The following is a 22,180-nucleotide window of genomic DNA, read 5'->3' on the forward strand; positions in this document are numbered from 1 at the left end:
CGATCCGAATCCGAACCGATCTGATCCGATAAACAACCGGATTCTAAACAGATTTTATATACCCCAATCCAAAAAATCCGATCCGATCCGAACCGAAAATCCAAATGCCCATGGCTAAGTATAATATAAGTTCCCATATTTATGTATTGTTTGAAGTTTTGCAAATTTCCCATATTTTATCATTGGATCTGGACCAAATTAAATTCGGCCCAAATCGGGTCCAACTAGAAATTACACATAGTTAATCGGAAGCTTCTTCTGAGGCTTAGGGGGTTGGTTCTAATATCGCCGGGGATGCAAATCTTATTATATATAGTTGGATTTTGAAAGTTAGTCATTAACAAGATTTTGACATGTGTCAAGTTATAAGTCTTATATTTTGACATGTGTCAAGTTATCAGTCTGAGATTTTAACATGTGTAAATATTTAATAGGAAGAATTTGATTACAATAAAAAGAAAATATTTTGTTTTTAAAAATATTAATAAAGTAAAAATATAATCATAAAAAATTTCAGAATTTAGAAAAAAACAAAGTTTTTAAAAATAATTATAAGGAGATTATATATATATATATATATTTTATAAAATTCGAAATTATAATATTATTTACTTATTTTTAATTTTAAGTGATTAATTATTAAAAAAATAGAAACAAGGATTAAGGAAAATACACTTTTAATTATTTATTCTAAATTTTGTACTCACTTCTATATAATCAAGATCGCCTCATATTTAAATAATTTATTCAAAAACATTGCTTTCAACTTTGTTTAATTGGGAATGTATTTTAATGGGAAGGTAATTTTTTCTTATTTTCTTAAACCAAAATTTTCTACTACTTTCTCCTATTTCAGTTGGAAATAGGTAAGATTAATCTGTTGACCAAAAAAAAGATTAATATATGAGTCTTCTTTTTCTAATACTGTATTTTAAAATTTATTGTAGTATTTTTAGATTGTTTTAATTTGTATTTTAATCTTTGAATGATTTGGGATTCATATATTAGCATGCTTATAATTTTCTATTCTTTCTTTAATTATGCCAATTTTTTTTTTTCAATTTCTCAACCTTGATTGGTTGGTCATAAACCTTTTTTTTTTTTTTTAAACATAACTGTTACCATTAGTCATTCAATCTCAAAGAGAGATATCGAGTAGAAGCATCAACCTAATGGATGGATAAAATATGCTAATCAAACACAAGCTTACAACAAACATAGATAGATAGATGGTAAAAACATAAATCGTTGTTGATAGATCCATAGGAGCTCAAAGACTTTGACAACCTAGTTTGCGAAAATGTTTAAAAGAATTGATTTGGTCATTTTTTTTTTCACAAAAATTGATTTGGTCATATATGTCACCAGAATGCACTTATTTTTTCGGTCAAAGCTCCTGAGAGAATTTCATGATGGGTAACCTTCCTGGAAGTGATTGTCGGAACTGTGCGAGTGAGGACAAAACACAGGAAAAACTTTTTTTTTATATGTAGGGTCAGTAAACAAGTTTTTAAAGCCTCTAGACGTAACAAACCGACAATCGAATATGTGTGGATTCATGGGCCAGGAATAGATATAAGGCCCACTTAGGAAGGTGGGCCCATGGACTGAGAGTGGACATGGGCTCACTAAACAAGGTGGCAGTTGAGGCGTTACAGAGACAGAGACTACATCATGGTGTGTCAAAGAAACTTCCACGAATACATNCGATTTTTTCCATGGCAGTCATACATTATTATGATGATACATCATTGATTAGTATATTATGTTATTTATAAACACATTAAGCCAATTATTTTACTTTCACTTCGGCATAGTTACTATCACGAATACATTCAGAAATTTAACATTAGTTACTATCAAAAGATTTTTTTGTGAAGTTAGAAAATTGTTTTTACTTTCATTGGTTGTCGGAACAAGCCATTTTGAGATAGCAAAAAGACGTGAACATATTTTCTCCACATAGGAGGAGGGCAGAGCCGAGGTTCTCCCTATGGTAGAGAAGGTTGGACACAAAGATATCTCCGCAGGGGAGGAAAGTGGAGGAGATTGGACGCAAGTTTATCTCTTTAAGGGAGAAAGGCGGAGCCAAAGTTCTCTCCATGGTGGAGGAGGTTGGACGCAAGGTTCTCTCCATAAAGGATGAAGGCGGAGCCGATGTTCTCTCTATGGTGGTCATACATTATTGTGATGAGACATCATTGATTAGTATATTATGTAATATATCTTTTATTCAAAATGTTTTTTGAGCCAACAAATTTAGTAATTAAAAAAGTATACAGAAGTGAAAGTAATATATTTGGCTTAATGTGTTTATATAAACAGTTTCTAGATGGTGATAAAGAATATTTTTGTAACATACAAGAGTACATTTAAGTATAAAAAAATATACTTTTAATAGTAATATACATAAAAGATTTGTAAATGGATATAAATCAGTGTATTATAACAAAAATAAGATTTATATATAACATACAACAAATTTTTTAATAAATTTAATTTCATTTATAATAATTTAAATCCGCACATCGGGCGGGTCGGGTCCTCATCTAGTATTGTTATAAAAGAAGCATCTCCCTGTTAACTGGAAATTACACACAGTTAACTGCTGAGTTTATTTACCTTTCCCTGTTTTTTGACAGTCGATTAGTTTAAAATTTGCATTTACTGGTCCTTTGTATGCTTCTTAGTTAAACTATGTGTGCCCGCTATGTCAATTTAGTCGATTAGTTAAGTTTCCAATTCCATATATAATGATTGGAAATAATGTGATATCTTTTTTCTTTTTGTTTTGTTTTTCTATAGTATCGAAGCAGATCAAACGTTACTACGGGCAGTGATCCTTCTACATCCCTCTTCTTTGCTACAAGCGATGAAGAAAGAGTAATAATATCTTATCCCATTTGTAGTTTGCTTTCATGCTTCCTTCCTATAATAAATTTTTCACCAGGATTTGCGTTATTCTTAGAATTCAATATCTGCAACAACGTAATTTACATGTTAAAAACGCAGATATAAAAGCTGTGAGCCGTTAGCATTAGCATGCCTTAGCTGGTCAGCTGCTTTCAACTGTCCATCGATTTACTAGCTCAGTGTTTGTGCGTCGATCGGTAACAATTCTGAAACAGAGGAATCTGATTCTGTATTCTGGCTTAAACTGCATTGCCTGAAATGCGAAGCAAAAGGTGCAATGATAGCGAACCAGGTAGGCAAAGCTTTGTTGAAAATACGTTTCTCGAATTAAAATTATTTTGTATCCTTCTGATTTGGCCGGTAGAACAAATGCTTTGGTAATTCACTTATTATCATGAATTTCTCAGATGAAAAGGCAGATTGATGGGTTTGTGTCAATGTACTACAAAGGCATAGTGATGGTGCATCCATGGCTCTAAGGTGTGCGTTTGGATGGCTGCAACTGACAGACATAGCCATTTGATTGTTGTTATAACCATTTCATGTTAGTTAAATTTATATCATCTTCTGGACATAATTATTATCAAGCTATTTAGTTCTGTTCACACCTAAAAGCTTATTATCGTAACACTTTGAAATTTAACCAATACAGGACTCGAACAAACATTTTTTACTCCTGTTTCTGTGGTAGATACTAAGAGGGAATCTGACTTCTAATCATCTCACTGTCTGAATGTTGTCTTTAAATCAGAGCGGCTGTGGAAAAGCACATTTCCTGAGTTGCTTCTGGTACTTACCAGCGATTGAGAACCACCAAGCGGAATCTCAAGGTTCAGCTCTTGCTCAAAGGTTCCATTGCTCCTTGTCTATGTTGGCGGTAGAACTGGTGGTAATCGCAGAGAATTTAGGCCTAAACCATCCATAATTAACGGCTACAGTTGGCAATTATGCAGTCATTGAGTTAATCAAATGATGGCTTTTACAAAATTTTAATACAAAAATTTGTAATAAACAATTATTTAAAATCAAATCTCCCAAATTTTACTTATATACTTGCCATACTAAGTTTGTTCTTCTGGCAGTAAACTGTGTTATAATTAATATTGAATGATGATTGCGTCTTCTAAGCTAGAGTGATGTATATAATTGTTGGCCATGAGCTCATGATTCTCATCAAAAAATTCACAGTTCACTCGATCTCTTTCTCTGACATTTTTCAAATATTAATAAGTCTCGCACCATGAACAAACAATTACTTTCCTATTTCATAGTTTTTGTGGTTCTCTTCTCAGGTAATTAACTTTATACTTGTAAGTTATAATTTCATATTATTGTATATACTCAACGATCTAATATGTCAATACAGAATGAGTTTTGAAATATTAAGCTAAGGAAGCATAATAATGTTATAACTTATATACAGTTTTTAATCTATTCAATTAATACATATCTATGAACTTATATACTCACTATTGGTTGCAGTATTGTCGATTGTTCCTAAAACTGAGGCACAAAAGAGATGCAGACAAGAACTAGAGCCGGGGAAACAATGTTGGTTGGCAAAGTGTAGAGAACGGTGCTTCAAGAATTTAAATGGATTCGGAAGTTGTGTTGAGAAGCCAACAGGCTCTGATCGGTACATATGTAACTGTTTCTACAGTTGTGGTGCACAATGATCTCCTAGAGTGTTGGATAACGTAAACTTAGTTAAACATTATCATAATTTTTATGGTTACGAAATGCAATCTTCAAATTATATATGAATGCACTCCTCATCTTGAAATGAAATGATGTTATCAAGATTTTTGTTTCATCAGATTCTAAACTACAGACTAAAAAAGTTCAATTCTTATCAATGCTGAACCAGCAAAGAAACAACAGACCTTGTGTGCTGTATCTACAGAGAAAAAACGTCTTTCTGTTTTTACTTTCACCAATAATCCATGCACGAGCATGAACCGTCGTGGAAATGGTGAAAACGTTTGCGGTCTCGTACTGTTATCTTTCTCTTGTAAACTTTTGAGATGAGTTTGAGGGATGAATGACAGTCCTCACAGATGCGTAGGTTCTTAACTATGCGTATTGGTTTGCCAGGACTCGTACTTATCAACCCAAACGCTGTAGCGATCTTCTCGCTGTGGTAATGAAGTGCGTTTTCTTTATCCTCTTCCTCCAAGTTTAACAAAACCTGTGTGGTGATTGGTCTATACCCGGCCACCCTCAGTTTTTCTGAGATTTCTACGAGCATTGAGTTGATTTCTTTGGCTCTCGGGTGAGAATCATCTTCCACAAGAAACTCATGAAGCACGCCATCAATGTCGATCCAACTACACCCGGGATCTTTTCTTATATCCATCTCCTTCATTCTCAGCCTCATCTCTGAAACCTCTAACCAGTTTCCTTGTGAAGCATACATGTTTGAGAGGGCCACATAAGCTCCACTGTCATGAGGAACCATATCCATCAGAATGTCCGCAACACGCTTGCCCATCTCGACATTTCCGTGCATTCTGCAAGCACCCAAAAGTGCTTTCCATATCACATCATCTGGTTTAATCGGCATATTAAGTATGAACTCCTCAGCCTCATCAAGAAGACCAGAACGACCCAATAGATCAACCATACACCCGTAGTGTTCAATCCTAGGCTCTAACCCATCCACACTCACCATTTCACTAAAATACTTCCTTCCTTCTTCTATTAACCCACCATGGCTACAAGCAGTCAAAAGATTGATGTAAGCAACATCACTAGGCTGAACTCCAGCCCGCCTCATTTTACAAAAACACTCAATAGCATCACCTGCCAGTCCATGTATAGCAAACCCGTTTATCATCGCACTCCAAGTAATCACATTCTCTCGAGGTAATCTCTCAAACACCTTAACCGCTTTCTCAACAATCCCACATTTCGAGTACATATCAATCAAAGCAGAGCCAAGCACATCATCAATCCTGATACCACCATTATTCACCGCATAACAATGCAACCATTCTCCTAACTCTAACGACCCGAGCCGTGAAATCGCAGGAAGAACACTAACCAAAGTAACATAATTCGGACGGATATCAAAATCATCTCCTTTCTTCTTCATCTCACAGAAAACCTCAACAGCATCTTTAAAAAACCCGTTCTGCGAATAACCTGATATCATCGTGTTCCAAGAAACAACGCTTCTCTGACGCATTTTGTCGAACAGCATCCGTGCAGCTTTACAATCACCAAGTCTCATATAACCATCAATCATAACATTCCATAACACAACCTCACCATCTCTCTTTCTTCTATCAGCCATCACCACCATATCTTTCTCTATAATGTTCTTATAAAACAACACACAAGCATCTTTCATCAAACCACAGATCACATACATCCTAACGAGATTACTCATGACAAACTCATCACAGCTCAACCCAAGCTTCAAAGCCAACCCATGAATCTGCTTACCTTGTAGAATCTTCCCTGTTTTCGCACAAGCCTTAAGCACAGAAGGAAACGTGAACCGGTTCGGTTCAACGAACTCGTCGCTCATCATCTCACAGAACAATGCGATTGCGATCACAGCTTTGTCTTCTTCATCGCTCTCACTGAAACCTCTGATTATAGTATTCCAAGAGAAGCAATTTCGTTGAGGCATCTGGTTAAAGATCTTGTGGGCGTAATCGAGGTCACGGTGATGGAGATCGGAGGTAGCACAGAATCGGAGTATCTCTGCGGCGGCGAGAGTGTCTCGCATTTGACCCGATTTGATGAATGCGGCATGGATTTGAGAGAGGTCTCTTATAGTTCTGCATCTGTTGATTTGAGGGAAGAGTGAAGATGGGTGTGTCGCCGGGGAGTTCCCGCCGGGAGAGTAAAGGGTCTGTGTTGGGTTCATTGAGAATCAAGAACATGAAGGGATCGTGTGGCTCTCTCTAATAAGACTCATAACAAGATATGAGGATAGAGTGGCAACAGTCTTAATGCTTTTTTTTTTTTTTTTCTTTCTTTCTTTCTTTCTATTCTGGAATGCTTTTATGACAAAATGTAAAAACAAAATCTTATGTAAAACTTGATTTTCAAAATTGGTAACTTATGTAATCGCTTTTGTTGATTAGAAATTTTGGCAAGTGTTAAAAATAAAGCTTTTATTTTTGCAATGTAAAAAAATAGTTATAAGAAAATTATAATTATTCTCATTGCCCGTTTTTCAAAAGCTACGTATTTCCAAGATGCTAATGTTTTTACTGTTGGATGTGGGAATAAACTTTCTTTCATTTGGAAATCATTTTTAGAAGGCAGAGAGTTGCTACGACAAGGAATGCGATTTTTGATTGGTGATGGAATCAGTACTAACAACTGGATGCTATTTGCTTACACATCTACCTAAGACCACCTCGAGGTATAGACGGTGTTGATATAAGTATTTCTTAGGTTAAAGATCTCATCTTGGAAGGTCAAAGAACATGAAACTTGACTCTGCTACGTAATCTCAATGTTGAAGAAGATGTGGAAATCATTAGAAGAATACATTTGAGTTCAACTCCTACGTCGGATTACTTGGTTGGCATTACACTCATGATGGTTTCTACACTGTTATATCTGGATATTGGTAAGCCATTCATCTCCCAAATAGTGATGTCATACAACCGCCCCCGATGTCACAAGAATTCGAAAAAGCTATATGGAAATTGGATATAGCCACTAAGCTGAAACACTTTCTTTGGCAGATGCTTTCAAGAGCATTACCAACAGGAACATAATTGATACGCCGACAAATTACTACAGACGGCCAATGCAAACGAGATTGTCAAGCTGATGAAACCATTGAGCATCTGTTTTTTACTTGTCCTTATGCACAAGCAATCTGGCGGGAAAGTCAGAATCTTCATCAAAACATCACTTTCTTAACAAGCTCTTTCGAAGCTAAGTTTCAATGTATTGTGGATTTTTATAATAATCAAAACCTTACAATTCTGGAGCGTACGTCAACTTCCTATTTGGACATTGTGGAGAATCTGGAAGAGTGGGAATCTCATGGTTTATCAACGGAAGGTAGTACATGGCAGCAAGATCTTGTCAAAGCTGTTAATGAAGCAAATAAATGGGTTGATTGCTTTTTAGATACACCACATGTAGGTCAGACTCTTCACCAACATCAGTCAAGGGATTCAAATTGGACACGGCCAAAAGATGGATTTATCAAGTGCAATTGTGATCAACAATTTTCACAGGATGGTATTAAGCCTCAAGCGGGTTGGATCATCATAGATCATGGAGGCTTCTATGTCAGTGCAGGGCATAGCAAACGAGTTTTATGTACTAATGTTTTTGAAGCAGACTTTCAATCTTTGGTCATTGGCATGCAACAAGCATGGATAAAGGGATACAAGAAAGTCATCTTTGAAGGGGAAAACTACACGGTCAAAAAGCTGGCTAAAATAAAATCACAGAACTTTCAAGTTCACAATTGGATAAAAGAGGTGATATATGTTTGGACAAGAAAGACACAATAATAAAGCAGCAGATCGACTTGCCAAAGAATCACTTCCAAACAATGTTTCTTTTAACAGTTCTATTATATCCTTGAATTCCTTGTAAGTTTCCTCAATGAGGATCACACTTTTTGGTAATAAAAGATAAAAGATGATAATATATATATATATATATATATAGATCAATTTAAACAATTTTAGAAAATTTTATATAAACCAAAAAAACTGTTTTGAAATATTTAAAAAATGTAAAAAGATAATTATAAGAATATTATAAATTTAAACAATTTAAAAAATGGAAATGGATAAATATAATATGTATATACTAAAAGAAAAAGTGTTAATGAAAAAAGTGTTGATTAAGAATTGGAAGATGACCAGTTTAAGAGGGGGTATTCAACTTATAATTTAAAAGATTTGATAGGATTTTAACATTTTAGGATTTTGGAAGATGTAGGTGAGATTTTAGGAGATTTGATTGTGTTTTGAGTTTTTCTATTTTAATTAAAAAATTGAAATGTGATTCCGTTAGATTTTAGTATTAAACTTTGAGTGATTTTAGAATATTTGACAACACAAACAAATAAAATTTGACTCCATCGTCTCAACTCATCCTAACTATAACCTAACTATTCCATTAAATAAAACTTGAGTTGAAGGAGTAATGATAAGATTATTTGTCACTGTCACCATGAACTTTGTCCCTCTCGCCACAATCCACTTGATTCGGCAGAGTTCATGAATTATCTTGATCTTGATAAGATCTTCAACCTCATTAACATTGCTAATTATCTCAATTTGCGAGACCGTTGCAGATCACATCACAAACATGAAAGCAGAGGAAATTCGAGATTTATTCTAGGGAACTTTACTGAGATGTTATACATTTTAGGTAATATTACCACAATCTACAAAAAAAGATTTTATTACTAGAATATTTCGGGTATTTTCAAAATACCCAGCGTGCCCTTGTTTTATGTTTCCGGAAAAAAATGTTATTACAAAAATGTCATTGCCACATCAGACGCCAAGTCAGAAATCGTTGACGTGTATTAAATAACTCAGCCGTAACACGTTATAGAGGTAATGACGGCTGAGTTATAGGTATGTTACGGCGAATTTATAGAAAAAACATTTGAGTAAGAGCGGACGGCTGACTTAAAGCATAACTCAGCCACACGTTATGGCTGAGTTATCAAAATTTGGCTGAGTTATGCTCTAACTCAGCCGTCCTTATGGCTGAGTTTTCACCGGATGGTTGAGTTGTCAAAATTTTGGCTGAGTTAGAGCATAACTCATTCGTCCTTAAAGCTGAGTTATCACCCGATGGTTGAGTTGTCAAAATTTTGGCTGAGTTATCAATACAACACGGCTGAGTTATCGTATTTTTGGCTGGCTGAGTTATGAAAAACGGCTGACTTATGAGATGTAGTTACAGCTGAGTTATGGTTAAAAACTATAACTCAGCCGTTGTAGGCTGACTTATCGTAAAATTCGGCCATTTGACGGCTGACTTAATAGCAACAGATTAATTACTAGAATGTTATTCAGTTACGGCTGGTTTATTAAACGATACGACTGAATTACATAATTTCAGTTGATGAAGCAGCTGAATTTGGCAGCAATTTTTCTGTTTTTTAATTACCGTAATGTTATTCATGTTGTGACTGAGTTATAATTAGTTTGATAGCTCAGTTATATTAAGGCTGAGTTATTATTTGTTTGATGGCTGACTTGTCACGTCGGACGCATCATCCATGTCAGCATTCCATGTCATCATCTTTCTTCTCTGGAAATACGAAACGTCGCTCCTTGGATTCTTCAACTCGTTATTAAGTGAACTATTTACATGGTTTTTACCTTCTTCTTCACCTTGTTCTTATACTTCTTCTTCACTTTCTTCTTCACCTTCTTCTTCACCTTTCATGGATCCAGTTCCGGTACTAGTTGTTTCCGGTGATTGGGTAAAGAAACAGAGACATGTGTTTAACACCGACGACAGAGGGTGTATACTTGTGCAGATATATGGAGGCACAACACACGACAAGCTTATGGAGCTTGTTCTTGAAGACTACGGATTGGACGCGTTTAGCCATGAGCTAAAGCTGAGCTACATGTTCTCGAACAAGGCACTGAAACTAATGAGGCATGATAATAGACGCGACCTTTCTTTTAATAACTCAGCCATTATAGATTTTTCATTTTGATAACTCAGCCGTTATTCACTATAACTCAACCGTCACATGAATCGACGAGACCTTTCGTTTTCCCGTAAAACTATAACTCAGCCGTTAAGCAATATTTTGGCGGGAAACCATAGGTTAACCTAATAACAGACACGACTTTTCTTTTGATAACTCAGCCATTATAGATTGTTCATTTTGATAACTCAGCCGTTATTCACTATAACTCAACCGTCACATGAATCGACGAGACCTTTCGTTTTCCCGTAAAACTATAACTCAGCCGTCAAACAATATTTTGGCGGAAAACCATAAGTTAACCTAATAATAGACGCGATCTTTCCTTTATATTCATATTATTCATTGTATCGTTTCAGTTTATTCTTCTCCGCTCATTCCAACTATAAATATTGCATCTTCGTCAATCAGTTTACCTTCAAATCTCATCTATCATTATATTGCATTTCCTTCGATCATTGCACATGTAAGTCTCCTGTCCATGCCCTCTCAATCTATGACGCACTGGAGAAGAAGTTTGAGAGCTTGAACAAGTATCTATGAGATTAGTCAAGCTCCGTTGTTTTATTTTTTATTGGAATTGACATGAACTTTCTATGTTGTGGTGTTTTATCAATCTATTTTAATAACTCAATCATGATTAATAATAACTCAGCTGTAATAAACGATATCTCAGCCAACCCTCAAATTAGAATGACTAAATAACCGACCAAACGGAACCAAACCGAAAAAATAATTTTTTCCAATTTGGTATTTTTGTATTGGTATGTTTGGTTAATTTCGGTTATATTCGGCTTACTTTCGGCTATATTAGGCAAATCTACTTAATTACAATATATTTTGGGTTATTTATGGTTATATATTAATCTAACCGACCCATAACCGGAAATAACCACAAAATTTTAAAATTTTGTAAAAATATATTCAAATGGTACTCATATTAGTATATTCATATTACCACCTTAAACCAGACACATTAAAACACATTAGAACCAAAACCAAAAAACAAATAATGTTACTCATCTGAACCCTACATCTCAAACCCTAAACGTCAACCCTAACCCTAACCCCTAAACGTCATGTGTTGTATGTTTTACACATTCCGATGAGAATGTGTAAAAATCAATCTTTCTCTATAATTATTACTTTTTATTGGTTATAATAATTGTAATATTCATATTTCAATTGTACATTTAAATTTTGAGTTATAATAATGTAAATTTGCAAATATTTCATATTTCAATTGTACATTTATTTTTTATTCGAATTTTGAATTCAATTTTTTTAATTATTTTGTATAATACATTGTGAAAAAGCTAACTTTATGAATTTATTACGCGTGTGGATCTGAGCAGACACATGATTATTGTTTGGGTTTCCCCAACAACACTTTTGTAATATCGAGGCACAGCACGAAAGACCAAACGAAGCCGTACCAAGTACATAACTCAGCCATAACTCGGCCGTACGAAGTACATAACTCAGCCATAACATATATGTTTATTTAATATTTACTTATAACTCAGCCGTGGAAGTACATAACTCAGCCATAACATATATGTTTATTTAATATTTTGTGTTCTACCAAAATATTTCAGCTCGGAATGGTCATTCTGTCAGTTCCATGTACCAAAAGTCACTCAATACTTTGCAGCATTTGGCGCTCAGAACACAATTGCGATTATCGGCATGGACGGAAGGTAACGAAGACTTTCTAAATCTCTTTGAATATATTCACATCATCATCCACAAGTAGTCATATATGTGCTTCCACCACACAAGTTAGAATATCAAAAAAACATAAAATAACTAAGAACCACACATCTGATTCATCGGCCTTACAGTTTCTACAGGTGCAATTTCGATCCAGTGAATGGAGGAGAGATGACTCAGCTTGAACATTCCCGGTTCCTGAACTCGTAGAGCGCGAGATAGTCAGAACACGTGCTTGCTTCGATTTTTATGTACATAAAGCATTGGCTCGGTATATAGATTTGGTGAAACTGCATTACGGTTTGATACTTCCAAGCTTTACTTGATTGAAGGAATTGTATTCTTGATTGAAACATTGTATATACAAAGGATTTCTATCTACACTAATTTCTGGAAATCAAACTGCGAACCAAGTATGATTATTAAATTTCACGTCAGAATGTGGTCTGATAAATTACAAAGACAGGGGATTATAGACCGTACATAAAATGTAAGATGGTGCAGCATACATGGCCATTACAATAACCTTATTACTAGAATAAAGCACCAGTGTTCTCCTATGGTCACAGAGAGTCTATAGTTTTGAAGACAGGCCAGTCTTGTGGTCGAGAGCAATCATCACTTTTCCAATTGCCTTCCTGTCTTTGAGGTCACCAATGAAGCCAGTTAAAAAAACATATGAACCAAAAATATAAATTCTTCTCTTATCCCATTGATGTTGATAGTATGCAATGTCACATAATGGGGTACCGTACGGAAGAGGTTAACATGACACCTTTTCTGTAGTTTGCACAGATTGGCTTATCGCTTGACTTGTCTCCTTGAGTTGTCTTGCAAGTCCCACCATTTCATCAGTTAGATCCTCTTGAAGCTTTCTGTCATAATCACCAACGTGAACATCAAGTGGCAAATTCAACTTGAATTCAAAAGATTACAGCTTTACTCATAGCGATAACTTTTGTTCTAACAAGGAAAGTGCATAGACTGATCAATTAAGTTCCTAAGTTTCTCGTTCATAGATGAATATACTGTATACCTCTGCTTGTCAGTGTGCGCTTGAGCTGCAGAGTCTAGTTTTATTGGTTTTGAACTTGTAGACCTGCATCAATCAAGGAAGGTCGTAAAGAAATAAAGGCCAAAAGAACTTACAAGTTGAGAAGGCATGTGAATTAAGTATTAAAATCTTACACTAATCTTCTTCTCAGTTGTGGCGAAGTGGGGCTTGGAAAATCGTCTCCTATCTTTGGAGAGCTTTCGTTGGTAAAGTCGTTTGCAAAAGGCTCATCAGGTACCTCTGCGTCGGGCTGTAAATTTAGGGAAAATAATTTGATACTAAGTTGCAGGAACAAGCAAAACTGTGGATTCCTAAAACTAAACTCATGGGGAAGAAAGAAAGAACGAAACTTGAAACAATTCCTCAAGACCAAATGCATCATAATAGCAAGAGCATAAATGTATATTAACACACGTTACTCTCCTGAAGTATTAGCTCTAGAAATAGAAAAGAACAGCTAATCCTGTTTAGATGACTTACGACTTGAACAACTATTGCTTCAATCTTTTCATAGTATTCATTCACCTGACTAGCCTTTGTAACACTGGACAACAAGAGATCAAAAGGAGAAGATAAGTAATTCAATTCGAATAACTTATAACACATAATCCTAGAAAGAGATATATAATAGCTCTTGTCGACATTAGAATATACCAAAGCAGAAATCTTTTAATCAAATCAAGATTTCAACTGAAAGATTTCTAAATAGCAATGCTGAATCAATAAAAGAGAGTTAAGTAATCACACCTGGGAAGGCATTGAGGTGTCGTCTTCTCTAGGGAGAGTTGTTCTAATAGTTCCCTCAAAGTAGCAACATACTGTGTTACACATGTTTCATACAATAATACACATATGAACATCAAAACTTACTTCTAAGCTTCGACATCTAATTGAAGAAGATCCAAAAGGAACATACATGAATAAGCTTTGACTGATTTTGCTGATTAGGTGCAACGGAAAGCAATCTCCGCAAATTGATCTCCGTTTTGCTCATCCCTATATTTGACAACAGCAATGAAATAATCAGATCCAAGCAAAGAGACGAATTAAAAAAACAGAATGAATCCAAAAAAAAAAAACCTACAAGTTCCGGAAACGAAACAGAGGACCTTGTTTAGATTGTAGAGGAAATAAATCAAATTCCGCCACGTTCATCAGATTTTAAATTAATTTCCCGGCGTAAGAGTTCTCACTATAAGTGTCAAATGAAAAGGTTGTCCATTGTCCAATGGTTGTGTCCATATGGATATTTCTGTTTATGGGTTATGTTTGAGCGGTCCACAATGGACAGTGGTCCATTTGGACAATGGTCCCAAATATGCCTAAGTCCATTTGGACATGCCTCTTGGACAATCTTTTCATTTTTGAGGTTTCTTTTATTTTGTGTTTGCTGTTCAAAACTTTTTTACTAAACCAAACATGTTTATTTTTATAAAATCTGACTTATTTTGTAAACCCAATCGATTAGTTGTATAAAACCAAACGAAACCAATGACATGAGATAGAGAGAGAGATGAAAAACGCGTTTGTTAGAAGAGAGAAAAAAAAAAAGAGTGATGATGAAATAATAATGTAAATTACCAGAAGAAGAATGATAAACGCTTCCTCGTTCGAGACCTTGTGAAATCCGCCTCACTGCTACAAACGAGCCTCCTCCGTCTCACTGCTACAAACGCTTCCTCACTCACTCACTCAATCTTCCGCTGCTCAATGAATATGAAGAATAAAAGCTATGTCGTTTTGTTTAAGTCGAATGTATTTTGATTAGAATAAGTCCTCCTGATCTGTAGGAGTTGAGAGTTTGTTTCGTTGATTAGGTCCGTTAGAATCGGTCACTTAGTTAAGCTTGTAAGGGTCTATTTAAGTACCTCTGTTATCCGATTAATAAATAGAGCATTATTCAGCAAATCTCTTTTTCTTGTTTTGATCGGATTTGTCTTTCACAAATTACAGAATCACCAAATCTCTTCAATCAGAGAAACCAAAAACAACTCATCAGAACACAAAAAAAAACCTCAATCCGTATCATGAGAAACTGATTCACATTACAAAGGAAGAATTAGAGTAAATAAAAAAGATGTCTCATGACCAGATTCTATGATGATGAACTCTTACAAAAGAGAGAGAGAGATTGATTACCAGAGCAAGAGTGCATGTAATTCAAACACCTGAATTACATGTTTATGATGTTAAGCATTGCAAATTTCAGAAACAATGCTATATGAGAAAGATGAATGAATCAATCAGAAATTTGTATTCGATATACAACTCAAATCTTTACAAGCTTAGAGCTTTAGAAAGAGACAAAGAGTAAAACGGGTGCTTCTCAATCCGATCAAAGTATCAAACCTCACCAACAAGGCAACAAAACTCAGAAACTAGATTCCTAATGCATATATAAACCCATTTACTAAGAAGACCACTAGATTCATAAACCCATTTACTAAGAAGACCACTAGATTCATAAGCTCAAATCAAGTTCAAAGGATCAATCAATCACTCAATCAATGCTTGCTATTGTCTCTCTATGCATAAACCCATTTACTAAGAAGACCACTAGATTCATAAGCTCAAATCAAGTTTGTACCTTTGTAGAGGTACTTGGAGATCTCACGGCGATTCTTCTCTGATATGATCTGCAAATAGAAGAAACAAGGGTCAGTTTGCTTTATATTCAGCATTTGGAATCAGTATTGGATTAAGGTAACAAGTGATTTAGAGAGCAGAGATGCCTACCATGGTTGCGATGAGATTGACAGAGGAAGAGGCGATAGAGAAGGTGACTGAGCTCGACAGAGAAGACGAACACGAGAGAGAAGAAGAAGAGCCGATTGATTTTAGAACCCTAGATTTTAGAAGAAGAGAGAAGATTGAATCGAAGAAGACATCGATTGTCAAAAATCCAATTTTTCCCCAAATTTTGATAACCCTAGATTGTTAGAGAATTGGGCATGTCCAATGTCCACACGGTTTTACCCATTTGGTCATGGGTCAAATTTGGTCGTTGGATTAACCGGACCATTTGATTATTGGACATGTCCATAGCCCGCCCGTAATGGACATGTCCAACGACCATGGGCTGAGAGCCCAATTGACAGTTCTAACAAGAGCGAAGATGACAAAGCTAAGTCGCCGTCTCCGGATATCATCATCTTCAAGCGTTGCATAGAACGCTGAACCGGGTCGCGATTTGGGTGGGTCGGATCAATTTGGTGGCTGGGATGATTCAGATGACGACGAAAACACTGCAGATTGGTTTATAGGTACGATTTTTCTTTTTTCTTTTTTGACTAGATGTTGTGAATTGTGATGGTTAATTTGGTAGATTCATATTCAAGTTTTGAATTTTTTTTTTTTTTTCGTCAGGAACTTTATTATCTGGAGTGGCTGGGATGGTTCTCTTTGTTGGGTTAACTTACGCAGCTTTATCTTATAAGCGCAATGGTTTTAGTATGTGTTTCAGTCTTTATTTTGTGTGGGAATTGATATACAATGTAGCTGTTTCCAACTTGTAAAGTTCGAATTTTTGGTGAATGTTTAGGACCAAAAGTAGAAGTTTTAGTGAATACTATTGGTGAAAGTTCAAGTGATCAAATCAGCGATGTTGGGGATGAGGGAAGTAATGTAATTGAGCAAGATAACCAGGAAAGCTCTAGAGGTGTGGACACGAATGTACCAAGCTTGATAAGTCTTGCAACCAATGTTTCATTATCTCACCTCTCAATGTTACTCGCCTGTTTAGTTTAGATTCTTCTGTTTTATCTCGGGATGGCAAAGATGTGGGAAAAGGGCCATTTCATATATGTACATTCTCAGAAGTGCGAATTTCTACCTGTACAAACTACTAGTGCCAATTTAGACATATACTCTAACAAAATTCAAAATTCATACCTATACTTTTGAAATTAAGCCAAATTCAAAGTCCACGCTGACTCATAATCCACGTGTGTTCTGATGTGGCATCGTCTTCTCCAAACTACGTCGTTTTGCTCCTTTTATTTCGAAAAAATGTCCAAAATAGCAACTCCCTTTATTCGAACCCACGACCTCTATGTCGTTTTAACTCTGCTTTAAACCAGTTGATCCGACAACCGTATACGAAAGTAACACACACTTTTATAATTGTAAACCTAAAAAATTGACCTATTTAATCCATCGTTCACACACATGATCCGACAACCATATACATGGCTCACTCGAATCTTTGTAGCTCCTCGATAAACACAATCAATTTATCACTTATACGTTCATCTTTTCTAGTAATTTTGTGTTAATTAATTTTTAAAGATTTAAATGAAAACAATGGATTATTAAAGTTTTGTTACCAACTGAATGTTTAGTTAGACGATGGATTATTAAACAATGGATTACAGATTTCTGCATCTCAGGTCCATAAGTTATGGAAGAGGAAAAAATCGACGGCATACTACGACGCTCTCACGCGTAATGGCGACGGAGCTGCCTGCTTCAAGCAAGGCATCGCCCCTTCTCTTCCTGTGGCAACGCCATGTCCAGAAAAAGAAGAACCCTTGATTTCTTAATTTCAGGGAAGAGGAAGAACAAATGAATTCTAAAAACGAAAATCAAACCATGAACCCCAGATTTCTTATTTTTCCCCTAATTCCAAACGATGTTGATTTATATTATCTAAAACTAGGTATTATTTAGGTTTATAAGTACAAAAGTGTATGTTAGTTTTATATAGGGTTGTTGGATCAATTGGTTACAAGCAAACCTAATCCATCGTACAGATTAAGGGTTCGAACCTAGTGTTTGGCCATTTTGAACATTTTTTTGCAATAAAAAGAGCAAACCACGTCGTTTGGAGCAGACAATGCCACATCATTATACAATTTGAGTCCGAGTCAGCATCCGTTAATGTGGACTTTGGAATTTGGCTCAATTTTGAAAGTATATGTATGAATTTTGAATTTTATTAAAGTATATGTATAAATTGACACTAGTAGTTTGTATAGGTAGAAATTCGCACTTTTGAAAATGTACATGTATGAAATGATCCTTTTCCCGCAAAGATGTGGTGTTGAAACCCGCGTCTATTGGCAACGCCATGTCCGCGTCTATTTCCGACGGTTGTGGATCCAGTTCAAAGTCAAATGTTTTCAGCTTTACAAGCTTTCAAGGTACTGCTTTTTAACTTTCAGATTATTTTGAACTATCTAGCAATGCAACTGTTTTATGATTTGTTAAGAACTGATTGCTAATCCAGGTTATTGAATCCGATGCTCTGCCTTATGATTTATGTACACGCCGTGAATTTGCTCGTTGGGTGGTTTCTGCAAGCAATGCTCTGTCGAGGTAATTCTCAAAATTTTCTCTTGAAACATCATTAAAATGTTTTCATGCCTCACCTCGTGAAATTTTACCTTCATCCATTACAGGAACTCAGCATCAAAAGTATATCCTGCCATGTACATAGAGAATGTTACTGAACTTGCATTTGATGATATCAAACCTGAAGATCCTGATTTTCCATTCATTCAAGGTGATCATTAGACTATCTTTTTTACCTTCATACTGAGCAATGAAGTTATGTTTACTCTGAGTCAACGAAGTTAGTTATATTTGATCTGATTTCTTCATTTTTAATTGGATAGTTTAGGTTTGGCAGAGGCAGGAGTTATCTCAAGCAACCTCTCTAACCAAAACGTGCCTTCTACTGAGAGCAGTCGGTTCACGTTCTCTCCAGAAAGGTAGAAATGCTATTTATTTTCATCCAACCATATAAGCTATAAAAGCTTAGCTACTGCTATGTGATTTCCACTCTTCTTAGCTATTTTTTTTCTCTATAGCCCTCTAACACGTCAGGATCTTCTGAGCTGGAAGATGGCGTTGGAATACCGACAGCTCCCAGAAGCTGATAGCAAGGTTCTTTTTCTATTCCTTTCTTTCGCCTTTTCCACATTTAGTCATAAGGGTGTCGTAAACCTTACACAACTACTTTTCCTTTTTCAGAAGCTATACCAACTATCTGGTTATCTTGACATTGATAAAATAAACCCTGAAGCGTGGCCTCCCCTTTTAGCTGACTTATCCGCTGGAGAACATGGAATAACAGCACTTGCTTTTGGTGAGTGGGATTCTTGCTTCTCTTAAGTAATCATATCATCAGAGTTTTACAACCGCGTTTTGTTTTTAATAGTCTTGTGTCCCTCTAGGGCGTACCAGATTGTTTCAGCCGTCTAAAGCGGTTACAAAAGCCCAAACAGCTGTGTCTCTTGCCATCGGTGACGCTTTTGAACTAGTTGGTGAGGAGCTAGCTCGTATCGAAGCAGAGGCTATGGCTGAAAACGTTGTTTCTGCACATAACGCACTGGTTGCTCAGGTCGAGAAGGATATAAATGCTAGCTTCGAGAAAGAGCTTTTAAGAGAAAAAGTAGTAGTAGATGCAGTGGAGAAAATGGCTGAAGAAGCAAAGTCGGAGCTGGCGAGAATTAGAGATGAGAAAGAAGAGGAGACTCTTGCATTGGAGAAGGAACACACATCGACTGAAACAGAAATGGAGGCTCTTGCAAGGATACGAAATGAGCTGGAGGAACAACTTCAAAGCCTTGCGAGTAACAAGGCCGAGATGTCGTACGAGAAAGAGAGGTTTGAAAGACTTCAGAAGCAAGTGGAGGATGAGAACCAAGAGATACTCCGGTTGCAAAACGAGCTTGAAGTTGAAAGGAACGCTTTATCTATAGCCAGGTATAGAATACATTATCTTGAAATTTCTTGTTTCTTTGAGCATGAATAGATCTTTACACAGTGAGATAGAAGCGAATGAGGAATGGACTGTACTTTCCGCTCTAGGTAGAAGCAAAAAAAATTGTAATTGTTAAATGACATAGCCTCTCTATATTGATTAGTCACACTCAAAAGCTTTTATATTGAGAAATGTGACAAGTCAAACATATGAGAGTTTAGCTCTTTCAGGTCATTTACGGTTTTGAGTTTTGGTTTTAAAGGGATTGGGCTGAGGATGAAGCGAGAAGAGCAAGAGAACAAGCAAAAGTGCAAATAGAAGCTAGAGGACGTTGGGAGAAGTATGGCATAAAAGTGATTGTTGACAGTGGCCTCCATGAACAGACAACAACGGAATCTACTTGGCGGAACGTAGGAAAGCAAAATCCTGTTGAAGGAACCATGAAAAGAGCTGGAAGTCTGATTGCTAAGCTCAAAAAGATGGCGAAAGATGTAGGAGAGAAATCCAGAGAAGTAATCTACTTGATCATTGAGAAAATAAGCCTTCTGATATCAGCCTTGAAACAACAAGTTCATGGATTGGAGAACAAAACCAAAAACCTGAAAATGAAAACCAAGTCTAAAGCAGAGGAAGTGTGGAGACAGACGAGCTTGAGGGTTGATGAGATCAGAAGTGTCTCTCTCTATAGTGAAGGCTAAGGAGACTGTAGAAGAGTTTAAGGACAGAGTTGGGAAACTCGGCGAGAAATTCAAGTCGAAGTAGGTTTGCGGTTTGGTTGAGATTAAAATTTGTCAGACAAAAAAAGCAAAACAATGAAGCCTTAATTTTCAAAACAGGAAAGCTAGCAAGAGCTCCAAATTAGATAAATAACTACACTGATTTGATTATATGATTGTGGTCTTCGCCAGTTAATGTCATTTGGGGTTCTTTGAATACAATCACGGTCAAGCAATTGAAGATTGAAGATGAAAGATCACATAAACACAAATACACAATAAACTATGATACTGGATGATATACTTTTTACCATTGGATCAACTTCCAATTTTAAGCCAAGATATGAAATTGACCTATATATGACCTATATATGATTAAATTACCCACAAAAATATTGGCAATAACTTTTTTAGTTAGATAATGATATCACAAGATTGTATTGTTTTTATATAAAAAAAAAGGTAGAGCAAGAATTCCATGTTGAAATATAAATTAAATAACAAAGTGATTACGATGAATCTTTGATTAAATCACATTAAAAAGTTCAAAAAAATATATATATATTATTAGAGATTGTGTTTATTCTATATATCTATCAAAACATTCTTCATGCTTTCTAAGGTTCATGAAAGAATGGGCAACTCAATTTCGTATGCAACAGCGTACTCATTCGGCGAAACAACATGGTCAAATCCAACTTCTACGGTTGTGAACAGCTTAACGGAACATCCTCCTTCTTCCTACTCTGGTCAAGATTGAGAACCTCACACACCTTAACAATGAAAAATACCAATCTCGTCGTTTCAGGGTAGGCGGGTGTGTCTGGTATGTATCTAGAATCTAGCCTTTACATTAGCTGGCCTACGTACTTAGTATTCGGTAATATTTATGTTTTATGACTTTATGAGACATGCATGCATGAAACACATAAACGAATAAAACGATGATTTTACTATATTCACATTAGCTCCAAAATTGTTCAATCTTCAATCTTCATCATAGGAAAAGAACATCAATTAATCTTTCTTACTTACTTATGCAATAATATATATATATATATATATAAATTTCAGGAGATTGATTATAGACAGAAGAAGCAAGCACAAATCAGAAGAAGCATTTTAGAAACCCTAGCCTAAAATTTGATCAAATAAAACAGTTCAGAAGAAACCTATAATACCTTGAGAGAGATCAAGAGCTAGAGAGACTCGAATCAAGTGGTTTGAGATCGAAGACAACCTATATGTATATTACACCAAAAACGAAATCAGAATGGAAGATAAAAGTTCAAGGAAGAAGGTAGAATTAAGTGCAGACAAACCATCAGATCTGTTGAAATAAGAAGGTGAAAAGTCTCACGCGTGGCTCAAAGGGTTTCCCGTTGATGTTTCAATGAAACTAG

At 35.7% G+C, this 22,180-nt stretch overlaps 4 protein-coding genes and 1 pseudogene across 16 annotated transcripts; 3 read left to right on the forward strand and 2 right to left on the reverse strand.

The window, feature by feature from the left end:
* Window positions 4,154-4,621, forward strand: LOC109130445 (putative defensin-like protein 165). Its single transcript, XM_019240008.1, has 2 exons — window positions 4,154-4,205; window positions 4,396-4,621. Exons 1-2 carry the CDS (start codon window positions 4,154-4,156, stop codon window positions 4,587-4,589), a joined length of 246 nt encoding a protein of 81 aa, XP_019095553.1. The 3' UTR covers window positions 4,590-4,621.
* Window positions 4,697-6,879, reverse strand: LOC104760872 (pentatricopeptide repeat-containing protein At5g48910-like). The gene has a single exon (XM_010483858.2). The coding sequence runs from the start codon at window positions 6,788-6,790 to the stop codon at window positions 4,844-4,846; it is 1,947 nt and encodes a 648-aa protein (XP_010482160.1). The 5' UTR covers window positions 6,791-6,879; the 3' UTR covers window positions 4,697-4,843.
* LOC104760873 lies at window positions 12,699-16,271 on the reverse strand. Of its 13 annotated transcripts, none has more exons than XM_010483862.2 (12): window positions 16,092-16,271; window positions 15,943-15,991; window positions 15,495-15,523; window positions 15,224-15,321; window positions 14,937-15,058; window positions 14,272-14,351; window positions 14,103-14,173; window positions 13,836-13,899; window positions 13,490-13,605; window positions 13,338-13,400; window positions 13,077-13,176; window positions 12,705-12,939 (listed from the first exon to the last, which is right to left on the reverse strand). In XM_010483862.2, the coding sequence occupies exons 6-12, from the start codon at window positions 14,347-14,349 to the stop codon at window positions 12,865-12,867; spliced, it is 567 nt and encodes a 188-aa protein (XP_010482164.1). In that variant the 5' UTR covers window positions 14,350-14,351; window positions 14,937-15,058; window positions 15,224-15,321; window positions 15,495-15,523; window positions 15,943-15,991; window positions 16,092-16,271; the 3' UTR covers window positions 12,705-12,864. The 13 variants fall into 13 exon arrangements, 11 of the variants coding, with proteins under 11 accessions (XP_019095540.1, XP_010482167.1, XP_010482164.1 ...); XM_010483859.2 differs by having other exon boundaries at window positions 14,937-15,139; XM_010483861.2 differs by having other exon boundaries at window positions 14,937-15,139; window positions 15,495-15,572.
* LOC109125078 lies at window positions 16,314-17,247 on the forward strand (annotated as a pseudogene).
* Window positions 18,443-20,838, forward strand: LOC104763249 (myosin-3-like). Its single transcript, XM_019239982.1, has 8 exons — window positions 18,443-18,496; window positions 18,583-18,671; window positions 18,755-18,858; window positions 18,976-19,066; window positions 19,166-19,241; window positions 19,329-19,443; window positions 19,532-20,063; window positions 20,324-20,838. Exons 1-8 carry the CDS (start codon window positions 18,470-18,472, stop codon window positions 20,757-20,759), a joined length of 1,470 nt encoding a protein of 489 aa, XP_019095527.1. The 5' UTR covers window positions 18,443-18,469; the 3' UTR covers window positions 20,760-20,838.

This window comes from Camelina sativa, chromosome 18 (genome assembly GCF_000633955.1).
Source record: "Camelina sativa cultivar DH55 chromosome 18, Cs, whole genome shotgun sequence".
In the NCBI taxonomy this organism is placed as follows: Eukaryota; Viridiplantae; Streptophyta; class Magnoliopsida; order Brassicales; family Brassicaceae; genus Camelina; species Camelina sativa.